The following is a 17,990-nucleotide window of genomic DNA, read 5'->3' as shown; positions in this document are numbered from 1 at the left end:
TCTATTACATTCTTAAGCAACCAATTACCTTTTTTCCCACTGAAAATAAACAACAGACACACATGGTTGTGCATTAATATAAAAACATATCCATTCCCAAAAAGACATACCAAAAAGAGGAAATGTCTAGAATCCGAGATTCTCAATGAATCATCTAGTAAAACATTAAATGCCCACAACAAAACCAAGAGTAGAACTTCATCCACATTTGGCTCCAAGAAAGACTAAAAAACAAGAAGATATAGGAGAAAAAAACAGAAAAAGCTTAATCATGACCAAGCATTGCATAATCCTAACAACAGCTAAAGAAAATTAAATTCCAGCTTGTGCATGAACAAAGTGTCTGCAAAGAAATGAATGACAACACAGGAAATGAATTAAATGCATTGATGGTGGTAGTTGGATGTTATCATTATTGAGCGAAATGATTCGGTAGCTTTGTGTATCAAATTTGACAACGAAATCATTCAGATGAGAATAAGTGTTTCTGCACAGCTCTATAAATAGAGCTCTGAGTTCCTTCTCTTCATTCTGAAATAATCACATTCGAGTTTTTCTTTCATTTCATACCCACTTTTTTAATATTATATAGTAGAATTCTTTTCATCTTATCCGTGGTTTTTACCATAATAATTTTTAAGAATTTTATATGTAAATTTCGGTGTGCAGGTTTATATTTTATTTTTATATTATTATCTCAAATTGTACTGGATAAACACAAAATCCAAACGAGGAAATTACTGAAATAGCATCACCACCATACTTGTATCACCATTAGTATTATATATTATCACTATTATTATATGGTTACTGTACTTAACTTCAGCTCAAAATCTGACCAACAAACCCGAAATTCTTGAGAAAATGGATCCACGATACTCCAAGAATCGCCAAGAATCTTCATTCATTTCCATTTTCCATGCAACGACGACATTGCCACAACTCCTAGCTTCTGAAGATTAAGTTTCACGACAGTATCAGTAAACATCTTCGCATCCTCCGAGCAAATTCTGAGCAGATTTTGGGTTCAAGATAGATAGAAAATGGTCAGCTACCCAAATGAAACGAGGGTTTTGGAGCTTTTGTATAAGCAACTTTGGAATGTAAATTTTTATTTACTTTTTCAAAGTTGGAAATTTTATAAATCATTCCAGGAGACATTGAAAATTAGAGAAAATTTTGCAGCTATGTGTTCACATGCAAGATAAATCTCTCTGGAAAAAACACTTAATCTCGAAGTGACGTGTTATCATGATCCGTATAAATCAGCATTTGAAATTCCAAATTAAAAAAAAAAAAATTACAAAGAGGAAAACATTAAATGTTGAATTATTGGGCCATAAAAAATATTTACTCAATTGCACTTATTTTGTTATCGATAAAATTTTATTTTATTGGGCTTGAACCGAATCGATCGATTGTGCCAAATTTAATTTTAGCGTAGCTTTCAAAAATAATTAGACTAGGTTTGGGGTGAATCAATGTTCTAGTCATGACCTACATTATTCATATATTTCTAATTAATTTTATCAAATATTTTCTTAATCTTGTCATTAGTAAAGATAAGCCACTCGTGTGATTAAAATTGCAACTTAAGGGGCGACCGAGTTGGTAAATGGTGAGTAGGTAAGTGTTCGTCTAATGTTAGTGTGTTTGATTCTCTCTATCAACACTTTCTCGGACGAGCATGTTGCACAGAGTTTACTGAACGTAGTTTACCCGACTAGTGTGGTTTGCATACTACTGCGTAAACCTAATGATTGCGGTTGCAGGTTTTATCGTCAAATATAATTGTGTAAGTTTTAAGCATTGTGCGTTTTCTTGTTTTAAATGAATTGTAATTGTATTTTTGTCCTGTAAATTTTTTTTTTAAATACAAAGAAAGCTATTATTAAATCATATCTGAAATAATTACATTGAAAATAAAAGAAGGAAAGGTGTGACTCGTGCTATCGGACCAAAAATTGTCTCCACTTTATATTAAAAAAAAAAAATTTACACTGAAAAATTAACCGCTAAATCAAAATCGAAAATAAAAGTATAGAGGCCAATACGTTTTAAAAAATTTCGCTTTTGGATTTATAAGTAGCCAAAATTTGGTTTTAATTCAATCTCGTTGACGTCTAATGTGATATCATAAATTGATAAAAAGACATTATAGTTAGCCTACCGTCACATATCGATGATGTGATATCGAACATTATATCAAATTTCATATCAACATTTTAAATAAAATACATTAAAAATGAAAATATGAACCAAACTTTAATTATTTACATGATATAAAGGAAAAGATGTCGAACTTGCATGAAAACACCCAATTCAAGTCTATTTATTTGATGGCTTTATTTACAACAATTAACCAACCTTTTTCTAATAATAGACTTTGTACAAAATCGTTGCATCTACCCTCTTTACTTAATTATCAAGAAATGTTTTTTTTTTTTAATTGCTAATATTTTAAAATAAAACTATTAAAAAAACACGTGCCGCCTCATGCTGCCACCAAATAGGCAGACAGACCGACAAAGAAAATAACACAAATTTTTTATTTCTATCCAAATGAACAAAATTCATGAACTCATGAACATAAGGAAGAATTATCAATTTATCAGATACTGAATATGGAAAGAAACCATACAATTTATAATTCAAATCGAAATTTATTTAAAGTAAAAAACACCAACAAATTTTTTTATAATAATAATATTATGAAACCGTTTTTCATATGAGTGTGGCAGTGATAATAAAACGAAAAAGAAAAGCAAGAAAAGTATGAATTTTAGAGAAACAATCTCGCAATCCTCAGTTCAACTTCTGTTGATATAATTCAAGGCCTGGAGAATGGCTGAAAAAGGAGGAGGAGCAAAGGGTGCTACAGAGCTCAAGAAAGAGTTGCAAAGATTGGTGGAAGCCATTGTAGAAGAAGATGAGAGTGATGATTATTACGGTTTGGAGGTTACTGATCATGCGATAAGAACTTTGTTTCTGCTTAGAAACTCAAAGTCAAATCCGCCCCAAGAATCTGAGAAATTGAAAGATCTTTATGGCTTGAGCGAGGATTCTGAAGGGGTACCTGTTGAATTCAGGTGCCCGATTTCTGGGCTTCTCTTCAAAGAACCTGTTGTTTTAGCCTCTGGTCAGGTTGGATCGGCTTGAATTTTTGTTTGTTCGTTGTGCGATGAGAAAAAAAGGAAACCGTTTGTGAATCTTGAATATGGAGTACCTCTGATCTTCTTTCGTTATAGCTTTGCAAGCACATTTTATTATGAGCACTGTTTTTATGATAATTAGTTGCTAGTTTGTTAAATTTTAATTACGTCTTGAATTTATTAGTATGATCTCAACGTTGAGTAATGTGATCTAGTAATGGGTTTTAGTTGATGGTTAGTTCTATATTTATAATTTAATGGGGAAATAAAGGTATGTGACTCAAGTTTTTTGGAGATATTATGAATGGAAGACGAATGAAGAATACTGAGGCCAAAACTAAATTTTACTTCAACTTTCTTGGATTAATGAATGGGATTAAAAAGCTCTTCTTGATGTATCCAAAGCTTTTCTTGATATATCCAAAGTTTTGAATTTAAATTTAGAAAGTGAAATATGTCTGCCTTTGCCCATTATTGAAGCCTATAATACCATATTGTTCTATTCGTTTTGGATGATACGTGATGAGATTTTTGGGTTGGAATCTTGCAGACATACGATCAGCCATTTATCCAGAAATGGCTGAAAGATGGCCATCAGACGTGCCCTCGGACAAATCAATTACTGCCCCATACTGTTCTTATACCGAATCTCTCAATCAAGAATATGGTGGTGAAATGGTGCAAGTTGCATAACTGTGAGGTGCCATGCAGGATAATTGATAACGATCAGGAAAATCCAGCACACAAAAACTCGGATCATCTGGTTGAACTACTCGAAAAGTTATCATCCTCTTCTCTTTCTGATGCCAAAAGTGCAGGAAAAGAACTCCGAATGCTAACAAATAGATTTCCATCTTTCAAAGCTCTTTTTGCAGATGTTTCACACGCCATTCCTCAGTTATTCAATCCAATTTTACTCGAGGGGATATACTCTGATGATGATTTTCGAGAAGATTTTGTTGCAACGATTTTGAATATATCCATTCATGACATCGATGTCATGAATATGGTATCTGAAATTCCATCAGCGGTCTCTCTTGTAATCGAGTCTTTAAAAGTCAACAGGGCTGAAATTAAAAGCCATGCTGCTGCGGTACTTTCTTTATTATCAGCCCTTGACTCAAAGAAACACGAATTAGGAAAATTGGGCATTGTTAAGCTCTTAATTGATCTTCTTGAAGAAGGGCATCCGCTGGTTTCAAAGGATGCGGCCTTAGCTCTGAAAAATCTTTGCACTGTGGTTGAGAATCGGGAGAAAGCTATTTCTGACGGAGCGATTGCTGTTCTGATGTGCAAGATTAGAGGTTCTATACTTACAGATGAAATGTTGAAGATTCTTGCTAAACTTTCTAGTCATCACAAGGCCATTGAACAGATAGAAGAGCACGGTGGGATAGTCCACTTTTTCAATATACTTATGGACAACACTGATGAACATAACAAGGAAACTTGTGTCGCAATTCTTTACACAATGTGTTATAATGATAGAAGAAAGTTAAGGGAGATTAGGGGGGTCGAGAATGCATGTGAAATTCTGAATCAGGTTGCACAAACAGGAACTTCAAGGGCAAAGAGAAAAGCAAGTGGGATTCTTGAAAGGATGCATAAGTTTGCATTTGTGTCTCACACTACCTAGATTAGATGTAAATCTTCAACTTCTTATAAATTGGATTAAGCGAGGATGAATAGGTTCGATTTTGTGCCTCATAACAACCAGATTAGATGTAAACCTTCAACTTCTTTTAAAGAAACTTTTACTCGATCATCCACTATATCTTAAAGCTTTCCGTGTTGATTTCTTTCTGAGTACTGTTGTTGCAACTACATTGAGAGTTATTATCAGCATATATATTCAATCATCACCACTGGTGTAGCCTTAAATTGGTCCTTCAAGGGTAGTTGCAAAGGACATATGAGACGGGTACTTTGGATACTAGTTTTAGGATGGTTTTCTTAAACAAGGAAAATGCACTAAATGTTAGGCAGAATTGCCTGTTGTTCCGCCACATTTGGATCTTGTGTTGGGTGTAGAAGGGCCTTGCCTGTGGGGTCTCTCTCAAGAGGTAAACTGCCTCATTCATTTCGGGACGAAACAGCAAGACCGTTAGAACCTTGCACAAAACTGTCACCACCAGGTTCAGTCACTGCTGCACTACCCTTTATCACTTTCTTCCCCTTGACCAATACCCCTATATTGTATACTGTTGTGGGCGTCTCCACATTTATGGTTCCTCCCGAATTTGACACCTCTTAGTTCTTAGATCCCTGTTCTGACTCTGTCTACTCCATTAATATTTCATCATGCTCGCACCAAGCCAACTAGATGAGAGCCTGCAAAACTAAACTCTAACATCTAGTCCCACATTATGTTTATTTACGTTTTACGAAAATTATTAATTGTCTCATGATACATGGAATCGGATAGCCATAAAATGAAAAATGATCCTACCAAAAAAAAAAAAAGAAAGGACCCAATATGCCAAAAATGGGAAATGCTATGATTATATATTGCCAGGAATTTACACAGAAAATGTTATTGAAACAAAAAGATCAAACGTGGATTTCCAGCGTTTTTGTGCTCTCATTAAACTTTGTTTGTACGACAAAAACAACTATAACTCACCTTAATTTTCTTATTGGTAAAGCTCTCCCAAAGAGTTTCTCAACCTCAACAGCTTCCATTTTAAGCTCACGCAAAACCTCCATCTCTTCTTTGCTCAGCTCCCTCAAAAAATAGTCTTTATCTTTCAAAAGCTCTTTAAATCCATCTACCAGTCTCTGGAACAAGCTTATTTCAGTTTTAGCCACTTTCTCCACCTCAGATTCAATCTCTTCAACTTCTTTAACGATTATCTCCTCACCTTCCTCCACTGTCTTCTCTATTCTTTCGACGAGGGGAGGTTCCGGCCCACAAGTGTTATCCGTCTTGATGAACTTGCTGAAATCACGGCCGACACTTTGAGCCGCCTTTTCCACTTGAGGTACAATGCTTTCAGGCAGAACAGGACTTCGTGTGTATAGCACAGCGCCTCCGTATCCATCCCAGGCATCATTTCTTCCTCGATAGTACACAAATATGTAGTCATCTGGTTCATTAAGCACCTTGGATGAGAGAATATACCTGCTCAGGTTCATTTCGGACGCTAATCATTCAGTTACAATCCATGCAACATTTGCAAGCAAAGTATTCAAGAATAAAAACTTATGGTGCCGTTTGGTCAGTCTTTTTTATTTGTTTCAAGTATATTTTTTCTTCAATATCAAACACACTTTTCAACGTAGTCATTTGGATTTCAAATTCTCCCACAATCCAAATATCTAAATCAAAACATAATCTTATCAATTGTTGGGAAAAAATAGAGAGACAAAGTGATTATGTTATTATAAGTTGAATAAGTGATTTGAAACGTAAAATCTATAGCTAGTAAAACTTTTTTAGAAAAAAAAACCTAACTTTCAAAGTTTGTCTGGCAATCAATCTCCACTCAAAATCCAACCAAACACAGCTAATACAATCACAGCCAGATGAAATATAATGGAATCATGTTGAAAAAAGTAGATTTACCAATCATCTTGGTAGTGAAGAAACTCGTTGTCGTGATTGTACAATATCCCAGGATATTTCGGGTCTTGCACAAATTTCTGGACTGTTGATCGAGTGAAGAAACCAGTATCTGGAGTCTTTATCCGCCACGACAAGTTCCCCACAAGTTTGTTGGACTCGGTATGGAACTCGTGCAATTGGCAATCAAAGGTGTCGAATGTAGGATTTAAACCACTAGTTATATACCACTTTCCATTGAAGTCGTCGATTTTGAAGTTTTGCACAAGAACGGCAGGGTCAGGAGCCGGAAATTCACCCACGTCAGATTTACGAGGCACGCATTTCTTTCGTGAGACCGCACAATCATTGAACTCATCTACAACACTATTTTCAAACAAATCTCCACACTTGATCTGTGTAAACATGATTTACTTCTGATCAGAAAAGGACCTGGCAGATACACAACCACACTGAAGGTCGAGGAAGACGACAGTGTTACCTGGCATTCAGTTTCATCGGGTCTATTATTGCATGTTTGAAGACAAGCAACGTTAGCGGCACATGATGGGTTTGCTATGCATTTGGCAAGCTCTAACCTGTGCAAACATCATGCAATTGGATAACGTAAGATGAAGTAATCATTCACGGCCTCAAGGGTCTATACTATCTCGTTCGACCAGCACAATTTTTATGATACATAAGAGAGAAGCTCAGGAAGATCGTAAACTAAGGAAATAGAGGGGGCTTAAAATGAAAGTTTTAATTCAAATATCAAGAATATTTGGTGACAAGGAATGAATTCTAGTCAAGTTTTAGGTACTTGAGAAAATTGGGTTGGATTATTAAAGATGGGATTAGTATCATGGGCCTAGATAAATTGGGCCTCTGCATTTATCAAGAGAATTCTAGAAACAATAACTTAGAGAAGAGGGAATGGATTAGGAGGGGGAGAAGATAAATTAGGCGGTAGGGACGGGAAAGGGATTCATTCATGTTTATTGTGTTTTGGTCTTGCTAGCTTGTGCTAGGGACAAGGACGGTGAGTTTATTCTTCTTGTAAAAGGATATATCTTTGGCTGATATATTTCTCAGATTATATTTCATATTACTAAATATGTCTTCCTTTTTCATTAGTCAATATTTGCAGAATTAATTGTGTTTGGAGATCCAGAACAGCTCAGTCCAGTCCTTTGAATATAACAATCCAATCCGGAAACCAAAAGCTAGAAGCCAAAAGCTTCGAAAAATCACATTAAGTTTCAACCATGTAAACACTATGTCCAGATGTTAAAAAATTAGTCCACCACAAAATAGAGAAATGCAATGAACTTCAACTTTTAGTGATCTGATTACTCATGTAAAGGGATTTCAGGGCGTTGATACCTTAAAGCCACTTCCTAATTACTAAAATTACTCATTCCACAAGCATCATAGCATGTATTCGTCGATTTACCTGCATTCCTTCAATAAGCAAGCACAAGTTTTGAGAGCATCCACAGCATCAGCTGCAGGGATGATCAACAATGTCAATGAAAGTAAGACTGCTGCACACCCAATATAGCTCCATCCCTTCCATGCAACGAGGGTCACCTCCCTTACATAGTTTACTTTCTTTATGCCCTGCAAACATCTCAATTATGATGAGTTCCAAAGGTAAAAGTCGATGTTGTAAAAGCAGTAAAAAGGGCTAAAAGTACAAGTCACCTCAGCTATTATTGCATTACTCGTACAGGTTGAAGAAATCCCATCCATTCCTCGAGAGAACAGATTCGAGCATTTCGACCCCAACCCTTCACAAAGTTGATGAGCTTTCGACAATTCCAAGTGTCGGGAGTTCCATTTATTGGAACACATTCTTTTAGCCAGCGGCAATTTAGCACGGAAGAGAATGGTTCGGCCATTCGAAAGCTCTCCCGAGTACAGCGGAAAAGCCATGTTTCACTGTGATGACTGACAAATGCAAACTTATTTATATTAAACTCTTTAAGCACTCGAGAAAGGTAAAAAGCCTCCAAAGAAAACTTATACTTAAGGCCATAACACTCCAAAAACGTCCACTTTTACAATTTTCTGAAACAGACTTCTTCAGTCCAAGAACCAATTTCTGGCCCCAAGAATTGCACTACATAGTCTTTTACAGCAATATACATGATTACACAAGCTTCACATTCGCATAAACAAACCCGTCACACATTCAATAATTCTTATGCAGCTAGGAAAAACTTAACGCAAAAAATGGCAACAGAATGATAATGCGACTGCTTTAATTGCGCAAGTGTGAGATGCCCATCGACGAAAGAACATACCTTTGAATGGAATAGCTGTTTTGAACATTATCAGTGACACGCAGCAAATGAAGAAATACGAAAGTATCGAAGTATGAATTGAGAAATGGGGAATAGATGGTGACACGTCACCCGAAAAGCGTTTGAAATCGGATAAGGAGTCGTGTGATCCTTAACCTCGTTACGTTGGTAGGGGTTCGGTTTGTGAGTCTCAGACAATTACAAATGCGTTGGAAAAACCTCAAATCTAACATGTTTTTGGGTTATATCATTTAAATAAATTTCATCTTTCTATTCACATTATTTCTTTTAACTTGATAGTTTTAATAAAATTTATTTTTAATAATTATTGAAAATGACACCGTCTCACATATCAATTTTGTAAGAATCTAACACGACCCATGAAAAATATTACTTTTCATTGCATGTATAAATAAGACCGACATGTCTCACAGATGTATATATTCTTAAGACCGTTTCATATGAAATCTACTTATTGTTTGAAAAGCATGTGATTAGATATATATATCTTGGTTTCCTAATTCATTATCATTTATCCATAATGACATATGACACCGTCCATTTTTAATTTGATCTCTATTTGTATGAACCTCTTAAATAGAGACTAAGAAGTCAGGATCAACCATATCTACAGGAAACAAAACAGAGCAGCTGATTACTTGGCTTCGGAAGCACTAAAATACCAACGAGGATACATAACTATCTGGACTCCTCCAGCAGGCATAGAAGAAATCATTGAAGAAAAGAAGATGGGAATAGGCTATTTGAGAAGAATTATAGTATGTTAATCGTTCTATAGCGGGTGACCCCCTCTCTTGTAACCCAAAAAAAAATATATTTTCCTTGCATAATTTGTGTTTTGAATTTTACAACGCATTAAATAATTTTGTGCTTTTGCATGGGTGCTTATCTGACAGGACAGATCACGCCTAAGGGGTAACCCGAAGGCAAAATTAAATGTCATTATTATACATGCAATCTCATTTTCTTTTTAACCTAATTAAGCTAATATTATTCACTATAAAAATGACAACGAATCTATTTGGAAAACTCGTTTCTTTGCCAAGTCTTTTACAAAAATATACTCACTATTCTAATCATCTATTCATGCGCTCTTAATTCTTTTTCGCTTTTTGTTTTTATTTGTTTTATTGTTACGATCGCAATCTCGAAGAATTTTATAGGTTTGAGAAGTGAGGAGGAGTACAAGTTGAGGTATTGACATTTAATTTGCATTTGTTTTCATTTATTTGAATGTACTTGGCAATAAACGCGAATGCTATAGATTACATGTATAATTTTGGTTGATACGAATTTTATATGCTGAAAAAAAATTGATAGTTGTATAATTTCTCGTTTAAAAAGTTATAGATTCGTTCGTTAACGAAATTAAATCATATGTTCCTTTGATCCGAGAGTTCATTCATTAACAAAATTAATATGTTTATGAGTAAGTCTCTTGTGAGACGGTCCCACGAATCTTTATCTGTGAGACGGGTCAACCCTACCGATATTCACAATAAAAAGTAATAATTTTTTCATGGATGACCCAAATAAGAGATATGTCTCACAAAATACGACCTGTCTCACACAAGTTTTTGCCTATGTTTATTTGGTTTTTATAATAATTTTCCCAATTTATTTATGTGGGTTTTGGATATAAGAATTTAATTTTTCTTGATTAATTTTTGGTTGATTGTCTATATTAATTAGATAATAAATAATTAGTGACATGCACCACCCATTATTTTGAAGTGGTATAAATCTGATCCCATATATACATAAATACTGAATCCCATGAAAAAAACAGAAAATATTAATAATAAATTAGTAGTATCCGACTTTATTAAAAAAAAAAAAAAGGATGTAAAAATCTTTTGAAATTTCATGTATTTCTAAATATGTGGAGTCGCTTTATTTTCACATCTTTCCTTTAATTGGAAATAGATCAATGGAGGGTGCAGCAAAGTCGCAAGAAAAATCAACTTCTTCTCATACAGAGGTATTAGTCTCGTGCATTGTCTTCTGCTTTCTGTTATCTTTTGTCATTTTAGTCAATTTGTTGATATGATGTTAAGGGTCTCAATTAGGGTGGGTTGAGTGGGTTGAATCGGGCTAAACATTAGTATTGTTCAAAAATTTACTCAACTCGAACCCGAACCTACCCGAAAACTCTCAACCCGAACCCGAACCTACCCGAAAATTCTCAACCCGAACCCGAACCCGAACCCGAACTCGAACCTAAATCAACCCGATCAACCTGATTTTGAATTTTTTTTAAAGATAAAATTCAAAAAAAAAAATAATAGTATTTTAATTTAAACACATAATAACAAAATATCCTTCACATATGTGATTTAAATTTGAAAGTATAGTTGTAGAAAAATAAAATATATTTAATAAATCAAATAAACAATTGTTTTAAAAATAAAAAAATGTTCACGATAAATATTAAATTATGAAAATTTATGATATAAATATACAATAAATATTTTTTCAGACATACAATATATAAAAATGTAGGCAATATTTATTAATTATATTTTTTTAAAAAAAAAGTTAAAATTTTCGGGTCAACCCTAACCCAACCCGATCATTTTTTTTCGGATCAGCTATCGGCTCCAACCCGAACCTGAAAACCCCAAACTCAAACCTGATTTTTTTTGGGTTGAACCGTGTCAGATTGGTGGGTCGTGTCTGATTTTGATACCCCTATATGATGCTGATGTGTTGTGCCACCTATGCATCTACGTCGCTTCGACATGACGATGTATGAAATGTCATATCAACACTCTACTAAAAAATAACCAAAATTATCAAAAATTGAAATATACATGACAAAAAATGAAATTGAACAACACATATATGATCAAAATGGTAAAGAAACATAGGTGACCAAAAATTGTTGTTTTCCATGTGTATACAGTTTTCTTCCATATATATTTAATATATATGTGAATGTGATTGATTATAAACGAGTAGGGAGAGTCATTATCATATGTGGGAAGAACTACTGAAGATCTGTATTCAGTCTACTTGCAAGGAATTTCACAGCGTTCACAACCACAACAACAACAGCAGCAACAGCAAGAGCAACGCTTGTAAGTGTATATTTTTCGTCAATATTAGAGTAATATTTTTGTATTTTTAGTGTGGTATAAAATTGTTCGTAACCCAAGAATGTGAATCATGCATGTCCCACTAGATATATTCTTAATTACAGTAGTTTCACGCCTAGCTAATTTAATTACAGGGATCATGCAGCAATTTATCCAGCGTCGTACTCCAACGCTATGTTGCTGCATGCAGCCACAAATAATGCTGCAAACTACCAGAATTTTGCTAGAGGATATCTTTTACCTGAACCATTCTACTCTTTCGGGTTTCAGCAGCACCCGTCTCTGAGGCACCGGGTACGTACGTATGTGCCCGAATTAATCGAGAGTATACTCGTTATTATAATCGATCGATGAATTTGAATTGAAAGAATTTCAAATCTACTAGTTAAATCCATTGCATCTGCATGTTCGGATGTTTTTAATTTTCTAAATATTTGATCCTTCTATATCGCAGGCACTAATTGGAAACCTGCGAGGCGATCCACTGCCAGCCTTGCCACCAAGGTGTATAATGTTTACTAGCTCCTATATTCTTGAAAATTCAGTAAATTTATATATACACACACACACAAATTAAACGAGTACTTAGACCATCTCCAACGCTGCACCATTTTGGTGTTTTGCACCAATAGCGCACCCCCACTCCTCTGCGCCAAATTTGGCGCAGAGGACAGAGGAGTGTTTATTTTTCTTTTTTTTTTTTTATTTTTTTTATTTGTATTTATTATAAATATTCGTATTAAAAATTATAAATATTATTTAAATAATAGTATAATATTTATTTTATTATTTTAATAATTAAATATTTAATTATATAAATTTAAAAATAATAATTGTTGATTTTTAAAATATTTATTTATGTTAATTATTATTAATTAAGNGTTGCACCAAAATAGATTTTGTGGTTGGAGATTGCCTTATTATATCTATATTAATTGTAGAGTGATGCGATTTGAAGGCGTTCCAAATGCAAACGATGTTTCGGATGGTGGTGGCTCTACTACCTACATCGTCGGAGAGAGCTCGGCTCAAGGTGTTGCACGACACAAGGTATATACCGGAACACAGGACATGAGTTGCAGTACTCATGAGCCTAGTCGAGTTGTCGAGTATCACATTATTCAAGTGATCCGGTGAATAATTTACTTTGCGTGTGTTATATATCAATAAAAATAACATCGATCTAAGTAAAAAATATTGAACGATAAAAAAGTGTTGCATGCGTTATTAGATATGCCCTCAATTTATAATTCGTTTATTTATAATTCGTTTGAGTCTCAAATTTGCTATAAATGTCATAATTAGTCTAAAAATATTGATTGTGCTTATAGAAATTTCTCATTTTCTCATAACTGAACAGTGAATTGTTAGAGTTTGGTTTTTGGAATATAATATAATATAATATATATATATGTGTGTGTGTGTGTGCGTGCGTGCGCGTGTGATTTAGCTTTTTCTAAAACAATTTTTTTGTAGAGGACAATGATATCCCAAGGCAATATTAACTTTCAAGGAGAAAACTTCACGGTATTCGATACTCCTGGTGAAAGGTGAATACAAAAATATAGCTCTACAACACACACACACACACATAATCTCGTTTTTTAAAATATATATATATAATCTCGTTTTTTAAATAAATAATATGCTGATTTTCATAATAATTAATTATTGGATTGGAAATGGACTTTTTCAGGTACACAGTTTATGATAATAAGTATGAAGAAATTGGTCTTCCTATGGATCCACATATCCGAGCTTTTCTTGCGAGCAATGCAAATGGTAAGTTGCTTTAGCCACAAAAATTCTTTGAATATAGTTAATATATATAAATTTTAGTTCATAACTAGGGGTATACACCGGTCGATTATCGGTTTTTGTTTTCATCATCGTATATACACATGATGTATGCATACATATTTCCGATAAGCATATTGTATCTAATCTAACTTATATTATACTTGAGTTAATGCTACATATATATACTCAAGTACGTACATAGACAATTTGCATGTGTCATTACATGATAAGTAACAATATATATAAAATCGATTTATGAGAAATATGTCGAATAAATGAAATATAGTAAATAATTTAAAATTGATAATTAATTTAATGTTTGCCGATGTTTTCAGGTAATCATGTGGGGGGATCAACATCAAATTCATAGTTCCTTAAACGGATGGCATTGAAGCTTTAATAATTTACCTTTATTTACACAAACTACTCGTCGGGAAAAAATATTTTTTTATACATTTAAATGTTGAATACTCTTTTGTTGTGACATTTGAACTTTCCCTTCAATATTTGTCGGAAAAATTATTGATGGACGGGCTTCTGATATTGTTTTATAGGTCAATTTTTTGTGACGGATCTCTCATCCGACCCATGAAAAAATATTATTTTTCATCTTTAAAGTATTAATTTTCACTATAGTATGATCAGACCGATATATCCGTCTCACATGTGTGAGCTCGTTTCACATTAGACCTATCCTTTAAATAATATGTATCATAATCATTCAGTTCGATATACATTATATAGTTTTAATCTATATATACTTAAAAATTCTTAAATTTTTAACAATATTCAAGTTTTACTTCTCAGTTTGAATTCTTGTAATGCATTATATATAGTTTTGATTTATATATATGTGTGTGTATTATAGACACACACACTTATATAATATTATTATTATTTTATATTATAAAGCAAGGTCTTATGCTAACTAACTTTGGTGGCTTTGGTGTAACATATCTTATCCAACTTCAAGTATTTTAAATTTATAAAAGTATGTATTTATCAATTTATATATGTATATCATTGCATTTTTAGAAATAATTCATAATAAAAATGTCAAAATCAATAATAAATATCCCTACTATATAAATAGACATCACATAAACCAAAGAAATAATATATAGAAGGCAAAATCATAATGTACAATGTAGAGTCGGGTCAAAAACTAGCCCATAGTCTATATAAATCTTTTACTTTTTCGTACTATATTAAATTTGCATCTGGATATTTTCATTCGTTGTTTCAAAACTATATATATATATATATATATAGTTTTGTGTGAACGATGAGATATAATTTTGTATGAACGATGAGATATTAATTGATTATATGTTTAATATTTTACTCAAATTTTATAAAAGATTAAAATTATAAACCATTATTTTAATCATATATATGTAGTTATCATTCATATATTATACATATTATATCGTCTCGTTCTTCGAACAAAAATATGTCTTGTCATATATTAAATAGGGATTGTAAATGAGTTAAATCCAGTCGAATAATCCATTTATAGGTTATGAAACACAAAGAACCGATTTTGTTAAGTGAAAAGTAATTAGTCACCGTTTTTAGAGGTTGCAAATACTCCAAGTAACAAATTAAAATTATCTTCGTGGACGAAAATATAGTGTGTGTGTGTGTGTGTGTTTTTTTTTTTAAAAAAAAAAAAAACTAACAAAATGTGATTTAATTAAGTAGCGTCAACTTTAAATTTTGTCTACTATTCTTGTTTTTTCAAAAATAAAAAAATATAACCGTGAATACATTTTAGCACGTACATATTCTTAAGTAAAAAAAATCAAATCAGGCAAATCTCGCATTAAGTATTTTAATATTTTAGGCATAGATTTCTTATTATTTAAACATATTCTAAAAAATATTTTTCATATATTTAAATTTCTAACACATGGAGCCTCAATAATCACGCAAAAGGTCACCATCGCCTCAAGCCTTCCCAACTCATGCTACCACAAATTTCATGAGGTTACAAATATATTTTTTAAAAATTATATGTTTGATCCTAATCCTAATTAGTTAGAATTCTTAGTTTTGCTTTATAATTTATTAGTTTCTAACATTTTCTTTTATTTTTGGGAAAATTGAGTTTCAGGATCTTTAAATGACGTCTTGTAGGTTAATTTACAATCTTACACTATTAATTAATTTATTTTTTTTTCTCATTTTAGTTTTTATTTCATCGGAACGTTGATCTAGCACTTGAAAATGATTATGAATCACTCGAAAAAACCGGCGCGTCCGGTGAAAAAGACTAAAATCGAAAAAATAATTAATTTAGTAAAATAAGAATGTGAATTGACCAATAAAATAACAAAAAAACAAAAACATACAAATTACATGACCAAACCCGTAAATTTTTTTTATGCGGTTTTTAGTTGATAAAATTGATAACAATGTGAAATAATGGTGTAGATATACAGAAACAATTACTGAAATTGAACCATCAAATCTTGAGTTAGCCACAATTTGAATACACAATTAATATTTTTTTTACATATGTTTTCGATAAATTAATAATTTTCTTTTTTTTGACTAAAATTGTTTTCGAATACTAATTATAATGATTAATCGGTCATTATTGAATCGTGTTACATCGTAAAACATTAACGAACGAAATAGATTTTCGCCGTCAAACTTTAAATAAGGAAACACGTTAGCGATCGAATTGGACAGTCCGTCGTTAGTATGGATGTTAATTTTTAACGGCACACACACATTTTATGATAACGACGGAAAATTAGCATATGTAAATATCATCAATGGCCTTAGTTGGGGGTATGTGGCAGCCCCTCCTGCTTGTTAGGTCTTCTTCTAATACCCCGTATCATAAAAATTGTAACCCACACAATAAATGAATTGATGGTTAACACGTCTATTACGAGATAGTCTCGTGGATTTATATTTATGAAAGATCGACCTGATTTGTAACTAGAATGAAAAATAATATTTTTGACATGAAAAATAATATTTTTGAATGGACGGATTGAATAAAGGATTCGTTTAAGAAAATTGACTAATGATATAGTCTCATAAGAGTTTTTATTTGTAAGATACGAGGTTAAGATTGATACTTGAACCTAACCTAATCCAAAAGCTAGCTCAAGGGGGAGTATTGTCCAAGTCCATATATGTAACTCTCAGGTTATTTATCAAACCGAAGTGAGACAACTAACACACCTCTCTCATCCTCATGAATGATTATCTGGAGCACGAGGTTTACAAATGACCAAAATATGGCAGAACGGGTGACCCAATTATGGACAGTCCAACACATAGCGGTGGAACCTGGGCTCAGATATATCATGTTAAGATTGATACTTGGACCTAACTCAACCATAAAAGCTAGGTTAAGAAGGGAGGATCATCCAAGTCTATATATGTAACTCTCAAGTTTTTTATCCAAACAATATGAAACAACTAATATACGAAGAACAAGACGTTCCCGTGGACCCACATCTTCGTATTTTCAATGGAAAAAAATAGAAATCGATGGGAATTTGTAAACAAATTATCATGAAAGTGTTGTTAATATATATGTGGATGTATTTCTATCAGACTTCGAATAAATGTAAGTTATTTCAATTTGGATTTGTTCTCAAGATTTGTAATGCGATGTTTGATTTGAATTTAATTCAGTCACACACATGAAAAACACTAGCAATCTATGTGTAGACCTACCTTTGTTCGTCTCATCCCGATCAAATTTTGAAATAGAATAGTAATTTACTATGATCATTGTCGATTTGTTCCCCAATCCCTTCTATAAATATTATTTTATTAATTTGTTCCTATAATAATTACATACCTAACAGGGCGGAAATTAATAAAAACCATGTTTGACAAGAAACGCTCCTGATTCATATCCAAAGGACACGCAATTATCCTTTGCCTCACGGCGTTGAACTCTTGAACTCCTTCTATTCAATTTTTGCTACTATTAGTGTGTCCTACATATCACAAAACGTGTGACAGTCTCACATATTAATTTTATAAAAACAAATTTCTGACTCGACTCAATTCGTTCACTTTAATTATGAAGCAAGTT

General features: G+C 32.9%; 2 protein-coding genes across 2 annotated transcripts; one reads left to right on the top strand and one right to left on the bottom strand.

Annotated features, from left to right (window-relative positions):
* Positions 1 to 2,680: 2,680 nt before the first annotated feature.
* Positions 2,681 to 5,515, top strand: LOC140989856 (U-box domain-containing protein 9-like). Its single transcript, XM_073459332.1, has 2 exons — positions 2,681 to 3,144; positions 3,703 to 5,515. Exons 1-2 carry the CDS (start codon positions 2,845 to 2,847, stop codon positions 4,786 to 4,788), a joined length of 1,386 nt encoding a protein of 461 aa, XP_073315433.1. The 5' UTR covers positions 2,681 to 2,844; the 3' UTR covers positions 4,789 to 5,515.
* Positions 5,516 to 5,631: 116 nt separating this feature from the next.
* LOC140989855 (violaxanthin de-epoxidase, chloroplastic) lies at positions 5,632 to 9,183 on the bottom strand. The gene is made up of 6 exons (XM_073459331.1): positions 9,003 to 9,183; positions 8,401 to 8,646; positions 8,150 to 8,316; positions 7,196 to 7,292; positions 6,718 to 7,109; positions 5,632 to 6,273 (listed from the first exon to the last, which is right to left on the bottom strand). Exons 2-6 carry the CDS (start codon positions 8,629 to 8,631, stop codon positions 5,772 to 5,774), a joined length of 1,389 nt encoding a protein of 462 aa, XP_073315432.1. The 5' UTR covers positions 8,632 to 8,646; positions 9,003 to 9,183; the 3' UTR covers positions 5,632 to 5,771.
* Positions 9,184 to 17,990: the final 8,807 nt, after the last annotated feature.

The sequence above is a fragment of the Primulina huaijiensis genome, chromosome 12 (genome assembly GCF_012295235.1).
Source record: "Primulina huaijiensis isolate GDHJ02 chromosome 12, ASM1229523v2, whole genome shotgun sequence".
NCBI classification, from domain to species: Eukaryota; Viridiplantae; Streptophyta; class Magnoliopsida; order Lamiales; family Gesneriaceae; genus Primulina; species Primulina huaijiensis.
Note: the sequence above shows the minus strand (reverse complement) of the source record. Positions and strands in the feature narration are given on the sequence as shown.

Coding starts and splice junctions, on each gene's coding strand:
- LOC140989856 (XM_073459332.1), top strand. CDS start 2,845: ATGGCTGAAAAAGGAGGAGGAGCAAAGGGTGCTACAGAGCTCAAGAAA. Junction 3,145..3,702: donor TTGTTTTAGCCTCTGGTCAG/GTTGGATCGGCT, acceptor GGAATCTTGCAG/ACATACGATCAGCCATTTAT.
- LOC140989855 (XM_073459331.1), bottom strand. CDS start 8,631: ATGGCTTTTCCGCTGTACTCGGGAGAGCTTTCGAATGGCCGAACCATT. Junction 8,317..8,400: donor GTAATGCAATAATAGCTGAG/GTGACTTGTACT, acceptor AGATGTTTGCAG/GGCATAAAGAAAGTAAACTA. Junction 7,110..7,195: donor CCGATGAAACTGAATGCCAG/GTAACACTGTCG, acceptor ATGTTTACACAG/ATCAAGTGTGGAGATTTGTT.